This window comes from Rhineura floridana, unplaced genomic scaffold (genome assembly GCF_030035675.1).
Source record: "Rhineura floridana isolate rRhiFlo1 unplaced genomic scaffold, rRhiFlo1.hap2 scaffold_32, whole genome shotgun sequence".
Lineage (NCBI taxonomy): Eukaryota > Metazoa > Chordata > Lepidosauria > Squamata > Rhineuridae > Rhineura > Rhineura floridana.
The window spans coordinates 38,415-61,840 of record NW_026902549.1 but is presented as its reverse complement, the minus strand read 5'-3'; the positions used below and the strand labels follow the sequence as shown (position 1 = coordinate 61,840).

Genomic DNA, 23,426 nt, shown 5'->3' with positions numbered 1-23,426 from the left:
GGGGTCCCTTCAGGAAAGGTGAGGAGCAGGCTCCGTCCTCCCCCCCGAGGCTGGCAACGGCCGAGGCGCCTCTCCCAAACCCAAGCCTCCACCCCGCCGCCCGCTCTTCCCCTCCTGGGCGCGCCGGGCCTCCGCCTTCTCCTCGGCCCAAAAAAGGCAGGGCGGGCGGGCATGTGCCTTCTGCCGCGTGGGCTGGCGAGGCCGAGGTTGGCGCTCGGCAACCCGGAACTCTGCGCGAAAGGCAGCCGGCGCTTGAAGCTGGTCGCAGGTGAGAGGAGGAGGAGAAGGACCGCCTTGGGCCTGTCAGCCGTTTTCCAGGAGGGAAGTGGCCGGGAGCCCCTGCCTGCTTTCGGGATGGGGAAGGCTCTTGTGTATATGTGCGTGCCCTTCTCCTTCTCCCGCACTTAGCCTCGTTGAACTCCTTTTGGCTTGTCGACCCAGTGCCAAGGCAGCTTCCATGCAATGACGGCGGCAGCTCGAGTCTTTTTGAGGCACCTGCTGGCAGCCGCTTCGTCCTCCTGTGTCTGCAGTCCCCGGCTGACTGAGAAAGGGCGGGAAGGCGGCCAGCCACAGCCCAACGTATGCGTGTGTCAATCACGCATGCGTGGCTGAGGGGGCCGCTGAAAAGCCGGAGATCCACCTTTTTAAATGAAGTATAGCCGGAGGCCGGAGACGGCCCCTTTTTCCCTGAGACTCCGGCAGGCTGGCCACTGTGAGAACAGGATGCTGGACTAGATGGGCCTTTGGTCTGATCCAGTGGGCTGTGCTTGTGCCCTTAAAGATGCATGAAGTGGATTCCCCTGAACTGGCTTCTCTTGGTTGATCCTCCCCTTTTCAGAATTTGATTTTTTTTAAAAATACAGTTGAATGAAATAGTTATGGATTTGTTTCTCTCCTACTGCCAGTGTTTAATAAAGTGTTAAAAGAAAAATACAAAGCTATGAGACTTTTGTTAACCAAGAGCGCAGGAAGCTGCCTTAGGCCGACACAGACCAATGATCCGTCTAGCCTCTATTGTTTACATTGATTGGTGGAGATTCTTCCGCATTTCAGGCAAGGGTCTCTCGCTACTGGGAAACAGAGATGCAGGGATTGAACCTGGGACCTTTACCATGCAGCATAGCTGCTCTGCCACTGAGCTATGCATGAGCTTGGAAAAGTTACTTTTTTGAACTACAACTCCCATCAGCCCAATCCAGTGGCCATGCTGGCTGGGGCTGATGGGAGTTGTAGTTCAAAAAAAGTAACTTTTCCAAGCTCTGGCTATGGCCCTTCCCCTCAAAATACAGGCCTATGAGAGTGACTTACACTGTGTCAGACTCTCCATCCATCTAGCTCGATGCTGTTTACACTAGCCAGCCGTGTCTTTTGGGCAGGGGTCTCCCAGTCCCATCTGGAGATGCCATTGTAGATTGAAGCTGGGACCACTGAGAGTCATCCCTCCCCCCCAAAATGGGTGGCCCCCAACCTTGCATGGAGATGCTGGCAATCAAACCTAGGTCCTTTTGCATGCAACGCCTGTCTAACACTTGCAGTTAGACATGAAATTACTTCACATGCATTAGTCTATTGTTACAAGAGCCTTTTGAGATTTGGGCCACATTCACACACATACATACACACACACACACACACACACACACAATGGACTGCCTTCAAGTCAATCCTGACTTATGGCAACCCTATGAATAGGGATTTCATGGTAAGGGCTATTCAGAGGGGGTTTACCATTGCCTTCCTCTGAGGCTGAGAGGCAGTGACTGGCCCAAGGTCACCCAGTGAGCTTCATGGCTATGTGGGGATTCGAACCTGGTCTCCCAGGTCATAGTCCAACACCTTAACCACTACGCCACACAGGCTGTCCGGCCACATTCACACTGTACATTTATTCCACTATTATTCCACTTTAAACAGTCATGGTTTCCCCCAAAGAATCCTGGGAAGTGTAGTTTGTGAAGGGTGCTGAGAGTTCCTAGGAGACCCCTATTCTCACACAGCTACAATTCCCCAAGTAGTTTTTTTCCAGAGAACTCTGGGAATTGCCGGCCTGTAAGGGGACTATGGCTTTCCCAACAACTCTCAGTATCCTTCACAAACTACACTTCCCAGAATTCTTTGGGGGAAACCATGACTGTTTAAAATGGAATAATAGTGGAATAAATGTACAGTGTGAATGTGGCCTTGGTCAGAATTAATAACCCCTTCAAATCTAGGAGTGTGGCTGAGAGAAGGTGTGTTTCTGGTTCGGGTGGGAATTAAACATGTGAGAATTGCTCACACCTCGGCAAGAGTCAAACAATACAGTCATCCTCACTATACATATTGTTATGAGCATGGGGGGGGGGTTGGAAGGGATGATTTCTATGGGTCACCTTTCCAGCCTCCGATTTGGAAGCCTTGGAATGAGGAACTTTCTGCTGGTCAAATGAGTCTTTTGTTAACCAAATAGATTGGCCAGGTAAGATAATGGGCCGATCAGTTGCCTAGCAACGGTGAATGGGCCAGGAAGACCCCTTTTTGTCATTTTAAACTCTGCAGGAGAGCCTCCCCCCCTCTCCTGGCAGCTAGCAGAGGTGTGCTGGTAGTTTTAAGTGTGTTCTAGAGAATGGCTGGGGCTGCAGGCACGCAGAGAGGCTGGCTCTCTGCATCATGGCTATAGGATGCCCCGTACCCAGATGGAAAAGCTGGATATTAGACTGCTGCTGCATTGAACCCCTCCATCCTTAAGCTCAGGTTGGAATGTGTGTAAATAAATAAACCATATTTCATAAAGACAGCGCAGTCTCCGCTGACCTTCTTCCCAGAGGAAACCAAACCCTGGAGAGACGCAGGGACTCCCGTCATGGCTTCCCCCAAAGGATCCTGGGTAATGTTGTTTCTGAAGGGTGCTGTTCGGAGAACCCTATTCCCCTCACAGAGCCACAGTCATCAGAATTCCCTGGGAAGAGGAACTGATTGTTAAACAACCCTGGGAATCATAGCTCTCTGAGGGGAATAGCGGCCTTCTCACGACTCTCAGCATCCTTAACAAACTACAGTTCCCACGATTCTTTGGGGGAAGCCATGACTGTTTAAAGTGACATGATACTGCTTTAAATGTAAGGTGTGACTGGGGCCTCTGCCTGCCTGCTTTCTTAGTTACAACCAGCCCAGGGGGATGGTGATGGCTGTCATCTTCTCCTTCTCCTTAGCCTTAGAACCTAGCAGGGAGGAGGATGGAGACAAAGCTAGAATCAGCCAGTTCTCCCTGCCTTCTGCTTCATCAGTCCCAATGAGCACCAGTCACCAGTGGTTCCCATTCCTCAATGCAGGCACAACCTTGCTTTCTCCTGCCTGCCTTTTAAAAGAAGCTAACCACTGCAAACTGAAAGCACTTGATGATCTTGATGTTCACGCCTCCAGCACGAGCCTTATTTCTGGAATTTTACTCTGGCAGCCCAAGATAAGCATGGACATCCATTCAGATGCTGCTGCTACTGTAATGTAAGGTTGTGATGCTGTTCCCTATACCAAAGAAGCGTCTGTTTACCAATGTAAATATTAAGTGGAAGTTCTGGCAATATGTTGATGTTGCTGTCCATCAGTGCACCCAACAGTTTATAGACTGTCATAAGCAAAAAAGTTGGCTCCCTGCTCCATAAGAGGGTAGCAATTTAAATGTTGGCAGTCTTGAGCTGGTGCTGTAGTTCTGTGGATGTGGCTTTTGTTTCACTTGGGGAAGGAGATTTAAGGGCTGAAGCCAAAGGTTTTGTAGGAAAAAGATGGGTTTTGAGGCAAAGAAAGTGTCTGCTACACTTTGACACAAAGAGTAGACATGCTAGAAAAGTATGAAGGTACTTAGAGGAGTTTTGGGGAGGGCCATACAGAATCCTGGTCAGGAGCTTGTTCTCCTGGTGCGCTACTTCGAACAACAGGTAAGAGGCCATCTTCAGTGGCTTGTCGACTATTCCAACTGGCGTTTCCCACCCTCTTAATCCTACCTGTCAGGACAGACAAAAGAAAGTACTTCTTCACACAGCGCATAGTTAAATTATGGAATTCGCTTCCACAACAGGCAGTGATGGCCACCAACTTGGGTGGCTTTAAAAGAGAATTAGACAAATTCATGGAGGATAACAGTGTCACGGGCTACTAGCCATGATGGCTATGCTTTGCCTCCGTAGTTGGAGGTGGTATGGTTCCAAATACCAGTTGCTGGAAGCTACAGGTAGGGAGTGGGCTCTTGTGCTCAGGTCCTGCTTGTGGGCTTCCCATGGGCAACTGGTTGGCCACTGTGAGAACTGTTGGACTAGATGGGCCTGATCCAGCTGTAGGGCTCCTTTTATGTTATTACCTGTCTTTTACCACACTGTGGTTTCTGAAATGCTTCATAGGATGGGTAAGAGAGAAGGCCTGTTCACATGTTAAACCAAACCCACCTATGAGCTGTCTCTCCAAATGTTTGAGTGTTTGAGTGAAAGAATGTGCGCTTGTTGATTTGTACAGCTCAGTGATCGTGTGCACAGATAGAGATTGTACACTTGTTGAATGTAATGTGTGAACACCTCAAGAATCAGAAGCATCTGTGAAGCAAGGGAAAAGCTCCTTCCTTCCTTCCTTCCTTCCTTCCTTCCTTCCATTTGGGTAGTCCTGTCCATTTTCTCTCTTCTCATTCTTTTCCTTCTCGTTCATTTTGGGCCATGCAGGCTCTGTTTTGCATGTGCTTTTCTCTGACTTCCATGCGCCTCTCTCTCATAAACTCTGAGTTCTTTCAGAAAGTGGCTTGAGGAAAAGAACAGAGAAAAGGGGTGAGTGGAGGTTGAGGGCTGATGCTTGCCAAGTTCTGTTGTAAGAGAAGAATAAAAGTCCTTTAACTTTCCTAAACATCTGTCTACATTCATGTGGGCTAGAAACTTGCTTGTTATTTAAAAGGAAAGGAAAGCCTGACTTCTTGGAAGCCTGGTGGACGCACCTTAGATTCTGTATTGAAATACCGTGGCTGTTTATCTTCTGCCTTTGTGGGTAAGACTTATTTTGCTGCTGAGCAAGAGGACAGCAATGTCCTCCTTTAGCGCTGTCAGAAGCAGCATGATCTGTGGCACCAGCCTGGCAAAGGCTGATCTGTGTCATTAGTTAACCTCGATATTTTGGAATAATGTGACTCTCACATGGCATTTTCTGAGGTTCTTGGCTCGCATTCAGCATTTTGGTTCCTCATCTTTTTTTCTTTCTTTCAAAAAAGTGTTTTCATCAGCTGGGGAAGTGTTCCATGATGAAGCAAGCCAAACATATCTGCAGAGAGGGTGGGAGGTTGTTTATTGTAAGTAATTTTATCTTGCCTGTCACAGCAGCGTCCAGGTGGCTTATAGTAAAAACATTACAAATACAGTGAGACTTTAAAAAAAACTCTAACAAGCAATAAAAGCTACAGAATAAAACAAGAAACACCCAGGAAGTTGGCAGTTAAAGGGCAAATAAATAAACTAGCAATGAAAACAGGGTGCTTTTAAGTAAAATGTATGGGTTGGATCCGAAGGGGCTCTGCAACTTTGAGGGGAGTGTGTCCTGATTTTTGCCAGTTCCGCAGCCCTCCCCCAGACCTGTTCTGGAGGGGGAGTAGGGGGCAGCAGCTGCGAAGGGGCGGCAGGGAACTGCTGTCCGCTTCCAGTAGTTAAGATCGAGCTCCTTTCTCATGTTTGAAGATTGAATCAGTTGTTATGGAATGCATATTGCACAATGATTCACACAGACCTAGTGCCTGCTCCTTCAGAATGCCTCTTGAAATGAACGTAAGAACACAGTTTTCCATCCAAGATGATATTGTCTCTTAAAAAGCACCCGTTGGCACCAGGGGATGTCAGACTTCCCCATCTACTCCCATTTCGTCCTGCTTGCCTGTTAGGTGAACTGCCAGTGCCTCCCTCCAGTAGTTCCCATGAGAGGTGCAGTGGATGTTGGGCGGAGAGGGGCCAGTTTCAAGTGAAGTGGCCCTGTGTGCAGCTGCCTTCTTGAGGAAGCCTTTGCCTGGCACCTACTTGTGTTATCTTGCAGGCAAGCTCTTTTATTCTCCCAGACGTTCTGCATATATTAAATACACAAGAGCTGAAGAGTGTAGAATCATAGAATAGTAGAGTTGGAAGGGGCCTATAAGGCCATCAAGTCCACCCCCCTGCTCAATGCAGGAATCCAAATCAAAGCATTCCTGACAGATGGCTGTCCAGCTGCCTCTTGAATGCCTCCAGTGCTGGAGAGCCCACTACCTCTCTAGGTAATTGGTTCCATTGTCATATGGCTCTAACAGTTATGAAGTTTTTTTCCTGATGTCCAGTCGAAATCTGGCTTCCTGCAACTTGAGCCCATTATTCTGTGTCCTGCACTCTGGGACGATCAAGGAGAGATCCCAGCCCTCCTCTATGTGACAACCTTTCATGTACTGGAAGAGTGCTATCCTATCTCCCCTCGGTCTTCTCTTCTCCAGGCTAAACATGCCCAGTTCTTTCAGTCTCTCCTCATAGGGCTTTGTTTCCAGTCCCCTAATCATCCTTGTTGGCCTCCTCTGAACCTGTTCCAGTTTGTAAGAAGAGCTCTGCTAGATTGGGTCAAAGGCCTGTCTAGTCCAGCATCCTGTTCTCGCAGTGGCCAACGCGATGCCTATGGGAAACCCGTAAGCAGGGCATGAATGCAACAGCACTCTCCCCTCTTGTGATTCCCAGCAACTGGTATTCAGGTGCATACCGCTTCGTGACATGTGCTTAGTAGCCTTATCACCCATAAATTTGCCTAAACTTTAAAAAAAGCCATCCAGGTTAGTGCCTCTAGATAGATCCTTTGGGAGTGAATTCGTTTGGGAGTGTGAAGAAGTACTTCCGTTTGTGTGGAGGATAAGGCTGTTCAAAGCTTTATGATAGCACTCCAAGTACATGAAAGGTTGTCACATAGAGGAGGGCCGGGATCTCTCCTTGATCGTCCCAGAGTGCAGGACACAGAATAATGGGCTCAAGTTGCAGGAAGCCAGATTTCAACTGGACAACAGAAAAACCTCCTAACTGTTAGAGCCATATGACAATGGAACCAATCACCTAGGGAGGTAGTGGGCTCTCCGACACTGGAGGCATTCAAGAGGCAGCTGGACAGCCATCTGCCGGGAATGCTTTGATCTGGATTCCTGCATTGAGCAGGGGGTTGGACTCGATGGCGTTATAGGCCCCTTCCAACTCTACTATTCTATGATTCTAAGCTACTAGCCCCAATGGATGTGTTGTGCCTCCACTGTTGGAGGCAGTGCGCTTCTGAATGCCAGTTGCTGGAAACCTGAGGAGGGGAGAGTGCTCTGGTGTTCAGGTCCTGCTTGTGGGCTCCCCATTGGGGCATCTGGTTGGCCACTGTGAGAACAGGATGCTGGACTAGATGGGCCATTGGCCTGATCTGGCAGGGCTGCTCTTACATTTTTTCATTGTCTATCCTGAGTCTTCCAACATTTAGCTTCTTTGGTTGACCCCCGGTTCTGGTATGAGAGAGGAAGAAACACGTCTCTGTATCCATTTTCTTTTCCTCTTTCTCCACTACCTTTTCGAATGCTGCATTTGCTATTTTAAAGATTGCTCTAGTGTTCTGTTAAACCTTACTTTGTACTGCCCTTGGAACAGGTAATGAGGGTTGGGAGGCCATCCTCTAAAACAGGGGTGGAACTCATCCAGCCCACGGGCTAGATGTGCCCCAGGACAGGTCTGGGGTTTAGCTTTTCCTCAAACCACCCTCACCTGCCTGACACCTGACTCCATAAGTGATGGCAGGTGGAGGGCAGGTAGAAATGCGGCTGGATCAGATGTGTGACTGAGTTCCCCAAGGCATTCCAAAAGAAGTGGGTCAGTTAAAATCCCACACTTCCTATTGACTGCTAATGGGACAATTTTATTAATTGCACAGGTCAAAAACATTTGCACAACCTCTTTTATGCAACTGGCAAATAAAGTCTACAAATTTACTAAGCCAGATGACCATTGACTAGGCTGGTTGCCCTCAGCATCCCTAGGTTAGTTGCTTGAGGCCTAAAGACGGCAGGGGGTTGGAGAGCGAGAGCGAGTGATATCTCACCCTTGCTGATTTGAACAGAGTTGCTGTTGGTGTCAGTACACTGGATATATTAGCACTCAAGGCAGATGAAGAGCTTCGGCTCAGCGGTAGAAGATCTGCTTTGGGTGCAGGTTGAATCCTGGCATCTCCAGGTAGGGTTAGGAAACCCTTCTGTCTGAAACCCAGTAGAAAGGCTGCTGTAGACAGCCCCTGTAGTCAGTACTGAAGTAGCTGAACTAGAGATGTGAAGGCCTGGGAAAAAAACGGAAAAAATTGGGGGAAAAATCCCCCCCCGTTTTTCCCCAAAGCCATTTTTGTTTTTTCCCCAAAAAAGTGGAAAAAATGAAGAAAAAATTGATTATGAAATGTTTTATTTTAGCATGATGAATACAATGTTTCATTGAATCTTGGTTCTCCCCCTTTTTCTCAGTCCTTTTTATGGGAATGGATGCTTTATGTCTGCTTGACACTGGAGGACTAGCGGAGACATAAATAATTTTATTTGTTATTAATGTTGATGGTTTCTTCTGGTTTTTTTAAATTGTTTTTTGCCTGCTCCTCATAAATTGGCAAAATGAAAGAAGTTCCTCCAGTTCAGGTGTTCCTTACAGTTCAGGATCTTGTGTTTTCATTTGTTACCAAAAAAAGTAAAAATGTTAAAAAGTAAATTCAATTTGTAATAATTGTTTGAATAAAATGTACTTTTAATATACCAAATGTGATACTTTTATGCCAAACCAACTTGTACATAATTTCATTTGCTGTTCCTGAAGTAACAAAGTGACCTTCAATCTGTAAAAAGTGGTAATATTGCATTTTTTCAATTTTTCTGAAAAATTCTGTTTTTTTCTGAAAAAAGGAAAAAATGTTTTTTTCTATGGCTTCAAAATTTCTGGAAATTTTACATCTCTAAGCTGAACCAATTGTCTTACTCAGTATAAGGCAGCTTCCTATGTTCTTATGAGTCTGTTGTTTCCCAGATCTCATTTCTTAGTGTTGCTCTTTTTGTTTTCCACAAGGAAAAAAAGAAAAAATGTGAAGAGGAGGAGAGAGTTGTGTCTCAGCTGTCCATTCTGGGTCCAATTGGAGATCAAGAAGGACCTTCTCAGTCCAGTGACACCCATGTGGAACACCTTCCAGAGCCCAGGCTCTGTCATGAAGCTACTGAGAGAGAAAATGCAAATGATGCCTGCGATGCCCCACCAAACGCGGCAACCCTAGAAAATGAAGGATCGCCAGAAACTACTGTATCAGAGTCCCCAATCAAGGAGGAAGAATTTGCAGCAAGAGCTGTACGGGAGGCAAAAAATCTTGGGGAAAACCCAGTGAACCCTCAGAGCCTCACTGAAGCAGTTGTTATGGAAAGTTCAACCTGCCCCATACCGGAAAATAATGCATTTTGCACGGCTTCTCCCATGGGAAATGGGCATGAGACGGAAGCTGGGAATGTACACAGCGAAAAACGGTATCTTTCCCATTCTTCAGAAGACGTTCTTGCCACCGTCTCTGTCCCCAGCAAAGATAACGGCGAACACCTTCGGAACTCTGGTTTCAAAACTCTTTATCCGGAACTCCCATTGGAGTTATTCGGAGAGCGGCTGCAGCTCCCAAAGGAGAGGCTGTATCCTGAGATCCCAGTGGAACCAGAGCTGGTGCCTTTTACCAGAGAGCAGCTGAAGGTCTTTGAGCCCTGTTCCTGGTTGGAGAATGTCGATTCTTATGCGGAGGAGTTTGGGACCATTGTGCACCAGGAGAGGCACGAGTTCTTTGAGTTGCTGTTGAACTACTGGCGCTGTCGCAAGCAGTTGCTTCTCGCCGAGGCTGAGCTGCAGACCATCGCCTCGGATTGCCAAAGCGTCAGAGGCCGGCTGTGGACTTTCAAGGACGAGCAGCAATCCGTCCAGGTGGAGTAACGGAAGTTGGTTTCTCAGAGCTGGTTCATCCATTCACTAAAATCTTGTGGTTCAGCCCTCCTGAGACTTCACTCCTTCAGAATTTAGGTGGTAGTGGTGTGGGGGAATTGCTTCTTTGAATTCCCTGTCAGGAACTCCCTACAAGCGGAAAACTGGCATGTTGGGGAGATGTGCTGACTTACTTTCTTTTATAGCAAGGGAGGGGAGGTGGATCTTGCTGGGGGAGGTGATCTTTACCTCTGTACACACTCATGGGCCAAAGTTGACAGGTCGGTGGGACTGTTCACCTGTCAACCACCTCACGTCACAATGACATCAGGTGACCTATTTTTGCTTGTGAGGTTTGAAATCAAACCACGTGGAGGTGGAAGTATGTGCAGCGCTTCCCAAGTACAGACAATCAGCTGATATTTGGTGCTTGGGAAGCGCTGATTGGCGGTGCCTGCTAAGCCCCTTTCGCTGCAGCCTCACTTTTACCTCCCTCACACCTGTTGCCATATATTGGGTCAGTTGTCGGGCAGGTGGGCGTGGCTCGGCCAAACCTGGCAAGCCTCATTTGCTCCAGGGGCTGGTCTTGTGGGGACACCTTGACATGGGGAAACACTTCCAGTGTTGCCTCCTGAATGTGAAGGCCTGTGCCACATGCTTTTAAGGAATGTTTGAATCCGCTCAAGGATGTCCGCATATAACCGTGGACCTTTTGGAACTTTCTGTTCTGTGTCCCATTGGTATCCCGGTGCAGGGAAAGATATCTTGTGGTACAGACGAGAACATGTGGCCCCTTGAAGATGGGCTTTTTTTTTTACAGAGGTGGGTGATTTTCGTAAGGAATCGCATGTAATAAGCGATAATCTACTGTGTATTTGAGATGCTTGCCTGGATCTGACCCAAATGTATCTAGTTCAGCATTTTAGGCTGTGTCCAATGTTAGTCCTGATCAGAGTAGACCCATTACAATGAATGGATGGGACTAACTTAGGTTCATCAATTTCAGTGGGTCTGCTCTGAGTAGGACCAGCATTGGGTACCACTGTTCATTTTCAGTAGCAGCTCTTCAGATGGTCTTGATCCAGCAGGCTCTTCTTATGTCACAAACGGAGCGTGGACATGGGGGTTTTCTGCCCCAGCATCTGCGGCTGGAACCCTTGTATCCATTTCCTTGTGAGTAGACTTCATTGAGCTGAACAGGTCCTATTTCTGTAGATGAGTATGTGGTTAATTAGTTAGAGCCATAGTTCAGTAGTAGAGCATCTGGGTGGCACACCACGAGTTAGGTTCAGTCCCCGGCATCTCCAGGGAGGGCTAGCAAAAGCCAGAGCTGCTGCCAGTCAGTGTAGACAGGACTGAGCTAGGTGGACCTCCAGTCTGATTCTGTATAAGGCAGCTTTCTACACTCCTATCATTGATTGGTGACTTCAAAGGCAGCTCAGTGGTTGTTGCATCCAGTGGCCTCCGAAACGTCAGAAGACATTATCTAAGACATGATTTGTATGCTTTCCAGACTTTTGCCCCCACATTCATGAGGTCAAGAAACATTTTTTTAAAAACAATTATATGCCGCTGTCCAAAATAAATGCAGCCCTAGTGTGACAAGCTCACAAATAAAATATGCTGTATTTAGAAGGATATTTTGTGCTGCTGGATCATTATCCTTTATGCTTAAATACACTTGAAGGGTGCTGCAAATGGCTGGCTATGCAGTCCTGTGCTTAAAAGATTTTACATTGCATAATTGCATCCATTCACATTTCCGTGGCACCTCCTTTTAAACTGGTGATTCTTGCATTTCGAATGTGCTGCTTCATTGTCTCCCTTGCAGGGTGTCTGTGTTGATCAGTGCAAAGTGTCCGGCCGCCATTGTTACCAAACCGTTGAGCTGAATGAAGGTGCCTTGGGAGACCTGAAGAGGCTCTTTGAAGCCCAAGCTGAGCATGTGCACCAGACGCTGGCCTTGCACTTGTACACCTCTGTGTTGTCCCGCCTGCAGGTGGAGTCTTACATCTGTGGATTGCTACATCGCTCTTCCTTGCTGAGGTCTGTGGGCATTCAGCAACAGGAGCCAGGTGTGTATCTCCAAATTAGATTCCTATTAGACCTGTGGATAGGGCACAGGATATCGAGTGCTAAAAACAGCACAATTCTGCTCAAAGGAGCTGCAAATTCTGCAACCTGCACACATTATGCAAATTAAGCATTTTGCTCACTTTCTGTACTTAATACTAGGGAGGGTCAGACAACCCCCTCATACAGAGAATGTCTGAAGGGGGCTGTGAAATTATGTGAGCTAGTGCTGCCCTTTTGCTGTGTATGTGTGAGAAGGGGCTGTAGCCCACGTATTGGGGGTGCAGGCAGAGCTCCTCTGATAAAATGGGGGAACCTGTTTGGCTTCTTCTCATATGCACTGAACACATAGGCAGCAGTGGGCGTGGCTACTGGGCGCATCAGCAGCGGGGGTGGAGCTAGCCTGCATGGCCCTGCGACTGTCTGAATCCTCCTATTGTTTCTTCTAGTCAATGAGGGAGAAGCAAAGCATTCTTTCTGTTATTGATTTCATTTGTATCTGCCCCCATATCCTTCAAGGAAGCCAAGGTGATGGTTATCCTATTCCACGCCTCCTTCCTGATAACTACCCTGTGGGCTTGGTTAGGCCAAGAGTGGTTGAACTGGCTCACAGCTGAGCAGGTCTCCGTGATCCAAGCCTGAGATAGCACTGCAGAACATCTGCTTTTATTTCTTGAGCTTTTACTGGAGGTCACCAAACTTTGGCTGGCTTTCATGGCTAACCCAACAGGGCGGGTGGGATCTTGAGCATGGCGTCACACAACAACCCTGTGAGGTAGGCTAGGCCAAGAGATGGCAACTGGACCTCGATGTCCTCATGGCTGACCAATATAGGCTTCCCAGGCCTGGCACTCTAAATTAATTCCATGCTGGCTGCAAGGTTGCTTAATTCTCTTTCCTTTTCCCCTCATTCCCAGTACTGAAACAAGCAAAAGACATTTCCTCAGATGTGGGCCCCTTGAAGGAATGCATCAGCGTTCTCTTCAGTTTTACCCGCCGAGTTGTTGAAGATCCTCAGTTTGAGAGAGATGTCCTCTCGTGGCTTCAGAGGCTGGTAAGAAACCCACTGTGGACGGTTCTGCAGAGGGAGCCAGAACTTTCTGTCATCCAGGCAGAAATGCAGTGGTAGAGTGTTCCTTTTATCTCTGCTATCCCTCATGTTGCACAGAGAGGAAGGAGGTGGGCTGAGTGAGCTTTCCAGCACTTCCTGCTGCTTTCTTGTGGGGTCTTGCAAGACTTGCTGGCATTCACTTACAATAGCCTTCTCCAGCCTGGAGCTTTCCAGATGTTTTGGACTACAGCTTCCATCTGCCTCAGCTGGCTGGCGCTGATGGGAGTTGTAGTCCAAAACATCTAATGCTGGGTGGGGAACTGGATCTGGCCGCTGTCTTCCCCAATCCTTGCTGGCCAAGTTTGGCAGATGGGCAGAGCCACCCACCTGTCAATGTGACAGGGACATCAGGTGGCCTTAGAAACCCCCTTTCAAAGCATCATCTTGCACAGCACTTTGAAAGGGGCTTCTCATGACCCGATAATCGGCTGATAGGACTTTGAAACTCCTGAGGGCACAAGGTTGGGGAAGGCAGATTTAGTGTTTTTATACAAAGTTTAGATCCCATTTCTGTTAGAGGAGAACATCAGCTTATCTCAGAGACGCCAATCCAAGTGACTTGTGTAACCACTTAATGTGGCATACTCCAGATCTCGCTTGATCCAGTTAGGTTACCAATTAATGCATTTTAACCTTGGTTTCCTATTCACATCAGAAGGGGTCAAAGTTTGCCTGCTTTATGGATATATCCATATGGGTGGAGGGAGCACCCTGCTTCAGTTTGGTATTTGCTTGCCTGTTCTTTAATTGGAAGAGGAGTTACGAACATAATGCTTATGAACTTGTTTAAAAGCTGTGATCTGGGCAAGCAAGATTCTGCACGAAGGGTTTTTGCGATCTTGGCTCCATGTTTGACAGTACATGGAACACAATGACTTCCCATACACGGCTATCGTCGTGCCCAGGGTGGTATGGACTCTTAGCTTACATGGGCCGTTCAGTAGGTTCCCTGCTCTGTTGGAGCTGTGGGGATGAGAAGAGATGCAAGGTGCCTCAGGGTTGCTGAAGAGAAGGGTAAGACAGTCTGGTTCCAGTCTTTCCTGGCTCAGAGAAACAAGGGGCCCCGTGGAAGTTGCAAGAACCAGCAGCAAAGGCTATATTGGCCTGACTGCCTATGTTATCTTGAGGCCTAGCTGCTGCTGGGTGTCTCTTTCTTCCCCTTGCTTTTATAAAAGAGCTGGATTGGGGGGGGCATCTAGTCCAGCATCCAGTTCTCACAGTGGCCAACCAGATGCCTCAATGGGAAGCCCACAAGCAATACCTGAGCGCAGCAGCAGCAGCAGCCTCTTCTGTTTCCCAGCTGCTGGTGTTCAGAGGCATCCTGCCACCAGCAGAGGCAGAAATTCCAGAGAGAAATCTCTTCTGTGTTTAAATGCTTGTTAAAAACTCACCTCTTGATCACCCTCGTCTACCTTTTCCCTCCACTCCCCCATTCCTTATATGTCTCTTAGGCCACACCCACGCCAGGCCTTTATTTTACTTGAGACAGTCATGGCTTCCCCCAAACTACCCTTCCCATGATTCTTTGGAGGAAGGATGACTGTTTCAAATGTAATAATACTGGAACAAATGTACGGTGTGAATGTGGTCTTGCATTGTAATGCTGCCGGCAGTGCCTGTGTCTTTGATTATTATTGTTGTTGTTGTTGTTAAACAATAACCCTAGCAATAATAAATGTGTATGCTGCTTTTCCATATAAATATGCTCAAAGCAGCTCACAGTAGCCTAAAAATACAAATCACTACATCAGTAACAATCAAATACTAAATTATTTCAAAACATAATCTAACAAATAACTCCGTTTGTTTACATGAACATTATAATATTTAAGGTCATCTTGCACCAACCATCAGTCAGTTCAAACATATTAAAAACATAATGAACATCCCAGCACAAGAAAACAAGAAAACAGGCTGTCACCCCAGCGCAGAAGTTACGGTCTCTGCTTGTTGCTGTCAGGAAAAGGTTCATAGCGGCTCCTCCTTTTATCCCAAACGCCAGCCAGAGCCCTCCCAAGGAAGTGCCCAGAGCTGGCTCAGGTGTTGCTGGTCTGGAAATCAGGGTTAGCATAATTTCCCTTCACCTGCATTCTTGAGCGGCCAGAAAAGTTCCATTGCACTGAATGCCGCTACTTTTGTGTGTAGTGCCCGGTTATTGTGGGCTCTCTAGAAGTTAATAATCATACCAATATGAAGAGAGAGAATTGGGAATGGAGAGCTGTAAAGCATGTGGCTGATTTGGAGAGTGAAAATGCCCTTCCTTAAGCTCTCTAAAAAAAAAAATCCGTTTGAATGGTGCCTTGAGGCTCTCCCCTGAGTTACCTTGAAAACTGTCTTCTGTTCCTTCAGGTGGCCGTCTTGCAAAAGGTTGGCTCTCCAGGGGACCATCTTTTCCTCTTAAACCACATCCTTCGCTGCCCAGCCGGTGTCAGCAAATGGGCTGTTCCATTCATTCAGGTGTGAATGTTTAATCTACCCTTCCTACTGTGATGCATTGGGAGACCCGAATTTTGCATTGTCTGGGCTGTAGTGTTTTGCGCTGCAGCGGGGGGGGGGGCAGGGTCTGGAAAGATTTTATTTTCAAGCAAATGTTCTTCCTTTCATGCTTGTTTTCACGTGCAGCCGTGTTCTCTCTGGAAGAGCATTGAAAATGCCACTCTCTCCCTGCAATCTGAAATGGTGCAGTCCAGGATGGGGTGTACTAAAATATATTTCTGTGTATTTGAATCTGTTCTCAGAGCTCCATTTTGACTAGCGTTCTTTCTTGATCTTCGTTTGAGCTTCTCAGTTTCTTTCCAATAGTCCCCATGTATCTCCATAAATTGGACATAATATATATTTGGATCTTGAATTCCCAGAATTATTACACCCCAGCTCTGACTAGTGTCTATTACCCCCCCCTCCAATTTCTTGTTTACTTTCAGATCCAGGTTCGGGGTAACCCATCCAGCGTCTTTCATTTTATGCAGTCCCTTGCTTTGCTTATGTCTCCTGCCAAGTAAGTATACAAAAACAGAAGCACGCTTCCTCTCCAAGGTGCTAGGGCTGTTGCTCTGCTTAGCCGTGTAGAGAAGAGACAATACAAAACCAAACAAAAAAAATTATTTCCCCTGTGCAGGCAACTTTTCTAGCTACCAACAAAACGTTGACCTGGAAGTAGACCAGATGGTTTGGTCAATCCATACGTAAAGTTTTCCCTTATAACGAGGACCCTCAGAGCCCCAGAGCAAGCTCTTATTTCAGAGTGTGTCTGGGGGATCCCTACCTTCTGAGGAAGGGAGGGTCCTTCTCATCACAAGGTTTCTCTTGTTGGCTCTGTACACAACACCCAAGTTAATCCCAAGCTGTACGCGGCATGTATTGCCCAGGCCTCTTCCCCTTTGTGTAGCTTCACTCCCTTCTGCTTCCTCCGGCTTTCTGTCTGTTCTTTCGCCTTATCGGAACAAGATTCTCTCGCATCTTGCACTCCTTCGATCCATCCTTAGGTCCTCAGCCTTGTCCTGCTCCATCCAGCAGTTGTGCCTGTTGCTCCCAAAGGCAGCCACAGTGCATGCCAGAATGTCACCCTTAACTCGTCTTCATCTTGGCACTCCCCTTTTGGCCTGCCTGGGCTTACAGACAGATCAGGGGCAGGAGGGACTCCCCGACCAGCAGCAGCAGCTGGCTTTGCTAGCCCCTCGCCCTCACGCCGTCCTGTTTGCAAATAAGGGCAGAGCATCCTCCCCCTTCTCTTGGTGCCTTGACCTACTTTTCACGGCCTGTAGCATCTTGTACTTGCAGGAATCGAGCGGAGTTTATGTGCCACATGAAGCCAAGCGAACGGAGGACCTCCTCCTCATCCGGGAAGGAATCTGGAAACTGGACTTTAGTTGATGAAGGAGGAGAAGAGGTATCTTCTAAGAAAGGTCGCTTTTGCACACTTTTGAGTTCAGACCCTGTACCGACCTCTCTCAAGGAGGCAAAGATCAAGCAAGACGTGCTTAGTTTTCCCTGAAAGATGGATGCACTGCACGTTTGCCTGTTAGTTGGGAACCTTGCTGACTAGGGGCAAAGGGAGGTAGATTTCCTCACGTGTCCCTGAGTAGAGGCCCTCCCCTCTGGCAACTGGATTTGTGGTGGCCTGGGTGAAAGGATCCTAGTTTTCCTAGCGGAGCTTAGTCTGGTTTAGAAGGTGAGGGAGGGGCCTTAGGACAGAGGTGGGCAGTTTTCAGGCTTGCAGAATCGGCCGGTTGAGGTCCACCGACGGGAGCCAGGGACAAAATATTGAGGTGGAGGCAAATGCAAAATGGCGGCTCGGGTGGAGCCAGCTGTCCTCTCCACTCCATGAGCCATGAACTAGCATCGCCTCGCTTGAGTATACAATTACAAATCTGCTTCCAAGTTAACTACAGATTAGGGCAGCCTTTCCCAACTAGTGGGCCACCAGATGTTGTTGGACCACAACTCTCATCAGCCTCAGCCAGCATTGCCAATAGTCAGGAAAGATGGGAATTGTGGTCCAACAACATCTGGTCGCCCACTAGTTGGGCAAGGCTGGATTAGGGATTCTGACACAAACTTTAAAACTAAAACTGCCCTGCAAAGCTGCATAAAGATCCAGTCAGAGGCAACTAAGTAACAGGCATATTTTGCAGATGAGGAGAACTGAGGGTGAGAAACGAGCAGTTAACATGAGGTCAGCCACTGAGGATTTTTTACTTACTTGCTATTGTTAAAACAGTTAGTCAGAAATCTTGCCAATTTGCAGATTTCCCTGAGGTCTGTCAGTAGATCCCAATCAGCCGTATGCCTGCCCCTGTCTGAGCTTCTTACTGGAGAGGCTAGCATTCACTCGTGCTCCCTTCCTGCAGGGTTAGCCAATGTGGTGCCCTCCAGATGTTGCTGCATTACAGTTCTCATCAGCCCTGACCATTGGCTGTGTTGTCTGGGGCTGATGGGAGTTGGAGTCCGGCAACATATGGAGGGCACCATGCTGGTTACCCTTGCCATACTGGTGCCCTGCTCTTCCTCAACAGGAGCAAACACTGCCTCTTGATGTGATTTCGTTTGTTCTAGGATGAAGATCCTGATACTGGCTGGGTTCTTCTTCTGGAAGATGACTTAATTGCACTGCTGTCCCAGTTCCCCTTTCATGAACTCTTCCAGCATATCCTTGGATTTGATTCTCAAGGTGAGCAAAGTTCCAAGGGAATATGTGTCCGGCAGTATGAAAATGATGTAGAATGTCAACCGAAGTATTCAGTATAAATGTTTTTTAAAAACCATATCAGTCCACACTTTTAAGTTGACAGGCAGAGGCCTGGAGGCAGAGATATATGAACACATAGTGTGTGTGTAGTGATAAAGACATATGAAAGATATATAATTTTCACCATTAATGAAATGGATTCAGGAAAATAGCCTGTCTCCTTTTGAATTTGTCCTTTTGGGTAGTTGTATTAATACAATCAAAATGCCTGTTTTAAAAAATGATTTTTTTAAAAAAATTGATAAATATCTGTTGTAACAGTGGCCAAAGTACCCAAGAGTTAACAACAACAAAAAATGATCAAATCTCGATTAACAAAACAAATAAAATTGGGATTAGAAAAAATCAGATTGATGGGGAAATGAGGCATTGGAGTTCATAATGGAGGGCTGCAGGTTCCCCAATGTGTCTGGTGCACTCATTCTGTTAGCACATGGATTTACGCTTGGCAACAGAATGTCTCCCCCTCTTCTCCTCCTCCCCCCGTGTCCTGTGCCCTCCCAAACTCTGCTCTGGAGGGTTGGGGAATCCCCAGAACAGATTTAGGGCCACACAGGGTCTGACTTGGTATAAAGCAGCGTCCTACATTCCTACCTTGTAGGATGCAGGAACAAACATTCTAGCCTAGTTTACTAGAATTGGCACCAGTAACTAAAAAGGTGGTCAAGACCAAAAACCGCTAGAATACACGCCACACTTCCCTTTTTTTAAACCGTGTTCTGATTTCTACTGCATTTATTAGTAGCATGCTCACTTTTTTCCTTTGGCATTCTGATATGTTTTCTGTTGCCCAGGCATTTATGTTCCAGAAAAAACCACCCCCCAAGAGATGATGAAAATATTTGCGTTCGCGAACTCTTTAGTGGAACTTCTTGCTGTGGGACTGGAAACATTCAACAGAGCCCGTTACAGGCAGTTTGTGAAACGGATCGGCCGCCTCATCCGGTAAGGAGAGTCGCTTTGTTGCCTCGTGTGGCAGAGGACCCTTGGTGGGCAACACTGGATGTGTGGAGGCAACTGCTCCCCTAGCTTGCCTCGGCATCCCAGCCCAATTTTGGAACAGGTGCTGCTTTGTTCCGTTGAAAGTTCTGGAGATATTTTGTTCCCATGCCGCTGTGGGATTAGAGCCCCCATCCACAGACCTTTGCACATAGCACCAGGTGGAAGATGCACATCTCCGTGCAGCCTAGATCATGTGCTGTGGTGCTGGAGGGGTAGGATGGCAAATGGTAGAATGAATCTAGAAAAGGGCTTGCAAGTTAAAAGCTGATAAACACTGACATTAGACAGAGCTCTATACCTGCCAGAAGCATCTGTATCAGGTGGCACAGCAGAAAGAGGCACAGATTTGTACATCCTCTACCCAGCCCAGCCACCTGCCCCCATTCAGTGCTGCCATTTTGCCACTGCAGCAAAGCATTCAGCAGCAGTCCTGAAAGGTTCTCCTGTGGCACCCAGACTTGCCTTCTGTTGCTCCAAGATGAGACCCAATGGAAGGAAATTGCAGGGAATCAGATTTCTGCTAAAGATTAGGGGAAACTTCTTAATGGTCAGAGTTGATTGAAGTGAAAATTGTTTTGGGAAGTGGTCGGCTCTCTTTTAGTGGAAAGCCAGGGCTGGTGGAGGTGCTGAAGCTGCATCCTTCATTGGACAGGAAGTTGAAATGGAGGACCTCTAAAGTTCCTCCCAACGGTAACATTTCTGTGATTCTTAAGTCTGTCCAACAGGAGTCCTGGCAGTTTTCCTGTAATCTCCCTCTGTGCAGTGGTGGTTGGTGCCCATTGGATGAAATACAGGCAGTCCAACAGTAGGTGGCGCCTGAGCTAATAACAAGCGGAGCCAACTCATTCTAGTTTTATTTCCAACCTCCTCCTCCCTGCTGAGTTCTACAAGATTATCACTAACACTAAGGAAGAAGTGGGTAGACAGTGTTGCCCTCTGGTTTGGTTGTAAACAAAATGGCAGGCTGGTGGGGGCTGGCTGAGACTGGTGGGGCAATGCCCCATTTGCCCTAATGGAGCAACTTCCACTGCCTATGTACGTATGTCTTTTTGTTTACAGCCCTTGCGTACTTTTTAAAAATAAAAACTTCAAAGCAGTTTTCAGAAATGTAAAATGCTCCATGAAAGCATGAATCAAATTAAAGCAGCAGCCACCTGGATTTAAGTTTCAATATTAAACTAAAACTCTACACTAACAGTGACCCCAGCAAAATAAAACAAACTAAGGGCCCATCAGCTTGTGGGATCAGCCCTCCATTATGCCATCTCTCTGACTACAACTCATGATGTATGCAATCTTACTAAAATCACACTTTCAAACAGTAGTTGATGTGGGCTAAACTCTCAGGGCAGTAAGTGCCCTGCTGCATAAGAATGAGGATTCCGCTGCAAATTCCTTTGGGGGTGGAGGATTTGAAAGAGAAACAAAGGAAATTTCAGAAGCTTGACTTAAATCAGACCGATTGTTCTTGGTGTTGTCTCTATGTAGAGGACCTCCAGAATTTCAAACAGGGTCTTTTTCCAACTCTGCCTGGAGATGCCAGGGGTTGAACCTGGGATCTGTTGCAGGCAATGCATGTCTTCTAGCACTAAAAGGCTAAAAAGACATCCTAATCCTGTCTTCTAAAGAATCCCCAAAGTTTGCAATAAAATAAAATAGTTCCCTTGCTGATTTGCAAGGGATAGGCAGTTGACAATGATGATGGAGCTAGTGTGCCTCTGTTAAATGATTTGGAGACATTTGGATTCTGCTTCGTTGTTCTGTTTATTCCTCTTTTTGTCTTGTACTTGACCCTTTAGGATGACCCTTTGCTATGTGAGTGATCACTGGGCGCAGTATGCCGGCCATGCTAAAGACTGTGGCTATGCAACACACTCTTACTCTGTCGAGAAACTGCAAGTGGAGTTTGATGAGCTGTTTCTGAGGGCTGTGCTCCATGTTCTGAAAGCAAAAAGGTAGGAAGCAATGGACCGTGGTGAGGGCGGTAATGGCAGCTGGGGAAATCTGTGCTGAATCTAGCTGGCAATAAAGAGAGAGCTGTGAAGTCGTGTGGGAGCTGATAGAAGTCTAGAACTTAAATTCTCAAGCTTGCTTTTATTGGATCTTTTCAGTATGCAGAGTTTGCAATCGTACAACAAATATTTATTTATTTATTACATTTATACCCTGCCTTTTTCATGAAACTCAAGGCGGCTTCCATATGGTTCTCTGGCGGTCTCCCATCCAGACACTGACCAGACCTGACCCTGCTTAGCTTCAGCAGGGAGCTGGCCTTATGTGCCTTCAGACCATAGCCTGGGAACAAATACAAATCCTAGCTTGTATAATATTATTGTTATTTTAGAAAATGTTTCTGTTTCTCATGGGTCTTATATCAAAGCTTTTGAAATGTCTCTAGGCAGTGCCTAGAGAAGGTTCAGAAACTAAAGTGGGAGGTGATCTTCCATCTTTACCCTGTGCTGATTGACTTAGAACACTGTTCTTCAACCTTGGGTCCCCAGATGATGTTGAACTGCAGTTCCCATCATCCTTGGCCATTGGCTAAGCTGGCTGGAGTTTATGGGAGTTGTAGTCTGACAACATCTGGGGATCTAAGGTGGAAGAACAGTGGCTTAGAATGTTAGCCCTCGGAGCCCAGTGTTTTTTTCACTTTGGTCTGCGTTGATGCAAAAAGTATTAAAAGCTGAGAATGAAATGGAAGCATGGAAAAACGATGTGTGTTCTTTTTTCCATGCTTCTAGAGCCAAGTGTAAAGGCGGATTTCAAAAATCTTCCCTGAGGGGTGATGCGTGAGCTTGTACTCCTATTCGGATACACACCTCTCCTCTGTGGGAGAGATGTGCAAAAGCCACAGAACCACAGAAGCGAATGGGAGAACCACTTGTGTATCCTCCACTTTTGCAACAAGGGTAGCTGTCTGCTGCGTCTCCCTCAAGCATTTATTTTTGGTCTCCAAATCCCAACAGGCTCGGGGTGTGGCTGTTTATGTCTGAGATGCCATATGGGACCCTGTCCAGTAATATGCTCTGGAAGCTCTTCTCCATCATGCACTGCGCAGAAAGCGAGAACTTGGAGAAGTTAGGTGCCACGGTGCAGCTCGCAGACTGCAAATGCAAACTCAAAGTTAATCTCCCCTTTCTCTTGGTTGGGGTGTTTGTGTGTGGAATTTTCAGCCAGTTACATTTGGGTGCTCATGTGCCTATTGTATTAAGTGTCAGGGCTGGTGTTCTGGAGCCAAGTTAGGGATCAAGCACACAAGTGGTGATCCCTGTCGAATCCATCGCTGCAGTACCATCCTCTGGCCATCTTACCATGGTGGCGCTAAAGTGCAGTGGAGAAAAAACCAGCAGCTCCTTCCTCGGGTGCAGGGGTGGGTAATATTTTTCAGCCCGAGGGCCGCATTCCCTTCCGCACAACCTTCTGGGGGCTGTACACCATGATGGGCATGGCCAGAGGCAAAAGCGAGAGAGGCAACGGATGTAAATGTACTTTGTACAGTAGGTTAGCTTCACACAAATTCACACACCCCTCCCTATCCCCCCATCCAAGAGGCATGATCAGGAGTTCAAGGTCACATTCCAGCCAGGCAAAAACACTCAAGGACTGTGCAAAGTAGGGCTGGCAAGGGGTGTGGCTGAGGAAGCATAGACTTGGAGGAGAGCACTGAGGGCCAGATGGAGAGGTCAGGAGGGCTGCATTTGGCCCCTGCGCCTGAGCAAGGCATCAGGTCCACCACCCCTAGCACATTTCAGAAGGACTTCAATGGCAGGCTGTTTACAGTACATACATCCTCCTCATGTTATACTGGATTGCTTAGGGATGACCTGTGAGGCACTGGCTGGTGGATAGATCTGCTGGATGGGCTTAGGTGGCTGTTTTTTATTTTAATTATCTCATCTCATCTTTATTGTTTATTGTTTATTGTTTAAACGCAGAAAGACAGAAGAAGTACATATAAACAAGTTAAATTATATAACTTATATTTTGTTGTTATTATTATTACTATTATTATTTGATTTATATCCCGCCCTTCCTCCCA

At 47.1% G+C, this 23,426-nt stretch overlaps 1 protein-coding gene across 1 annotated transcript; it reads left to right on the top strand.

The window, feature by feature from the left end:
• The first annotated feature begins 9,053 nt into the window (after positions 1-9,053).
• LOC133375438 (ectopic P granules protein 5 homolog) lies at positions 9,054-22,630 on the top strand. The gene is made up of 10 exons (XM_061607016.1): positions 9,054-9,956; positions 11,785-12,028; positions 12,944-13,080; positions 15,487-15,594; positions 16,062-16,135; positions 16,918-17,026; positions 18,193-18,307; positions 19,180-19,330; positions 21,187-21,342; positions 22,354-22,630. The coding sequence occupies exons 1-10, from the start codon at positions 9,411-9,413 to the stop codon at positions 22,628-22,630; spliced, it is 1,917 nt and encodes a 638-aa protein (XP_061463000.1). The 5' UTR covers positions 9,054-9,410.
• Positions 22,631-23,426: the final 796 nt, after the last annotated feature.

What these genes read in the sequence shown, in the direction of transcription:
- LOC133375438 (XM_061607016.1), top strand. Translation starts at nt 9,411, where the DNA reads ATGGAAAGTTCAACCTGCCCCATACCGGAAAATAATGCATTTTGCACG. An exon ending in CATTCAGCAACAGGAGCCAG is followed by an intron (nt 12,029 to 12,943) that starts GTGTGTATCTCC and finishes CCTCATTCCCAG; the next exon opens with TACTGAAACAAGCAAAAGAC. An exon ending in TTGATGAAGGAGGAGAAGAG is followed by an intron (nt 17,027 to 18,192) that starts GTATCTTCTAAG and finishes CGTTTGTTCTAG; the next exon opens with GATGAAGATCCTGATACTGG.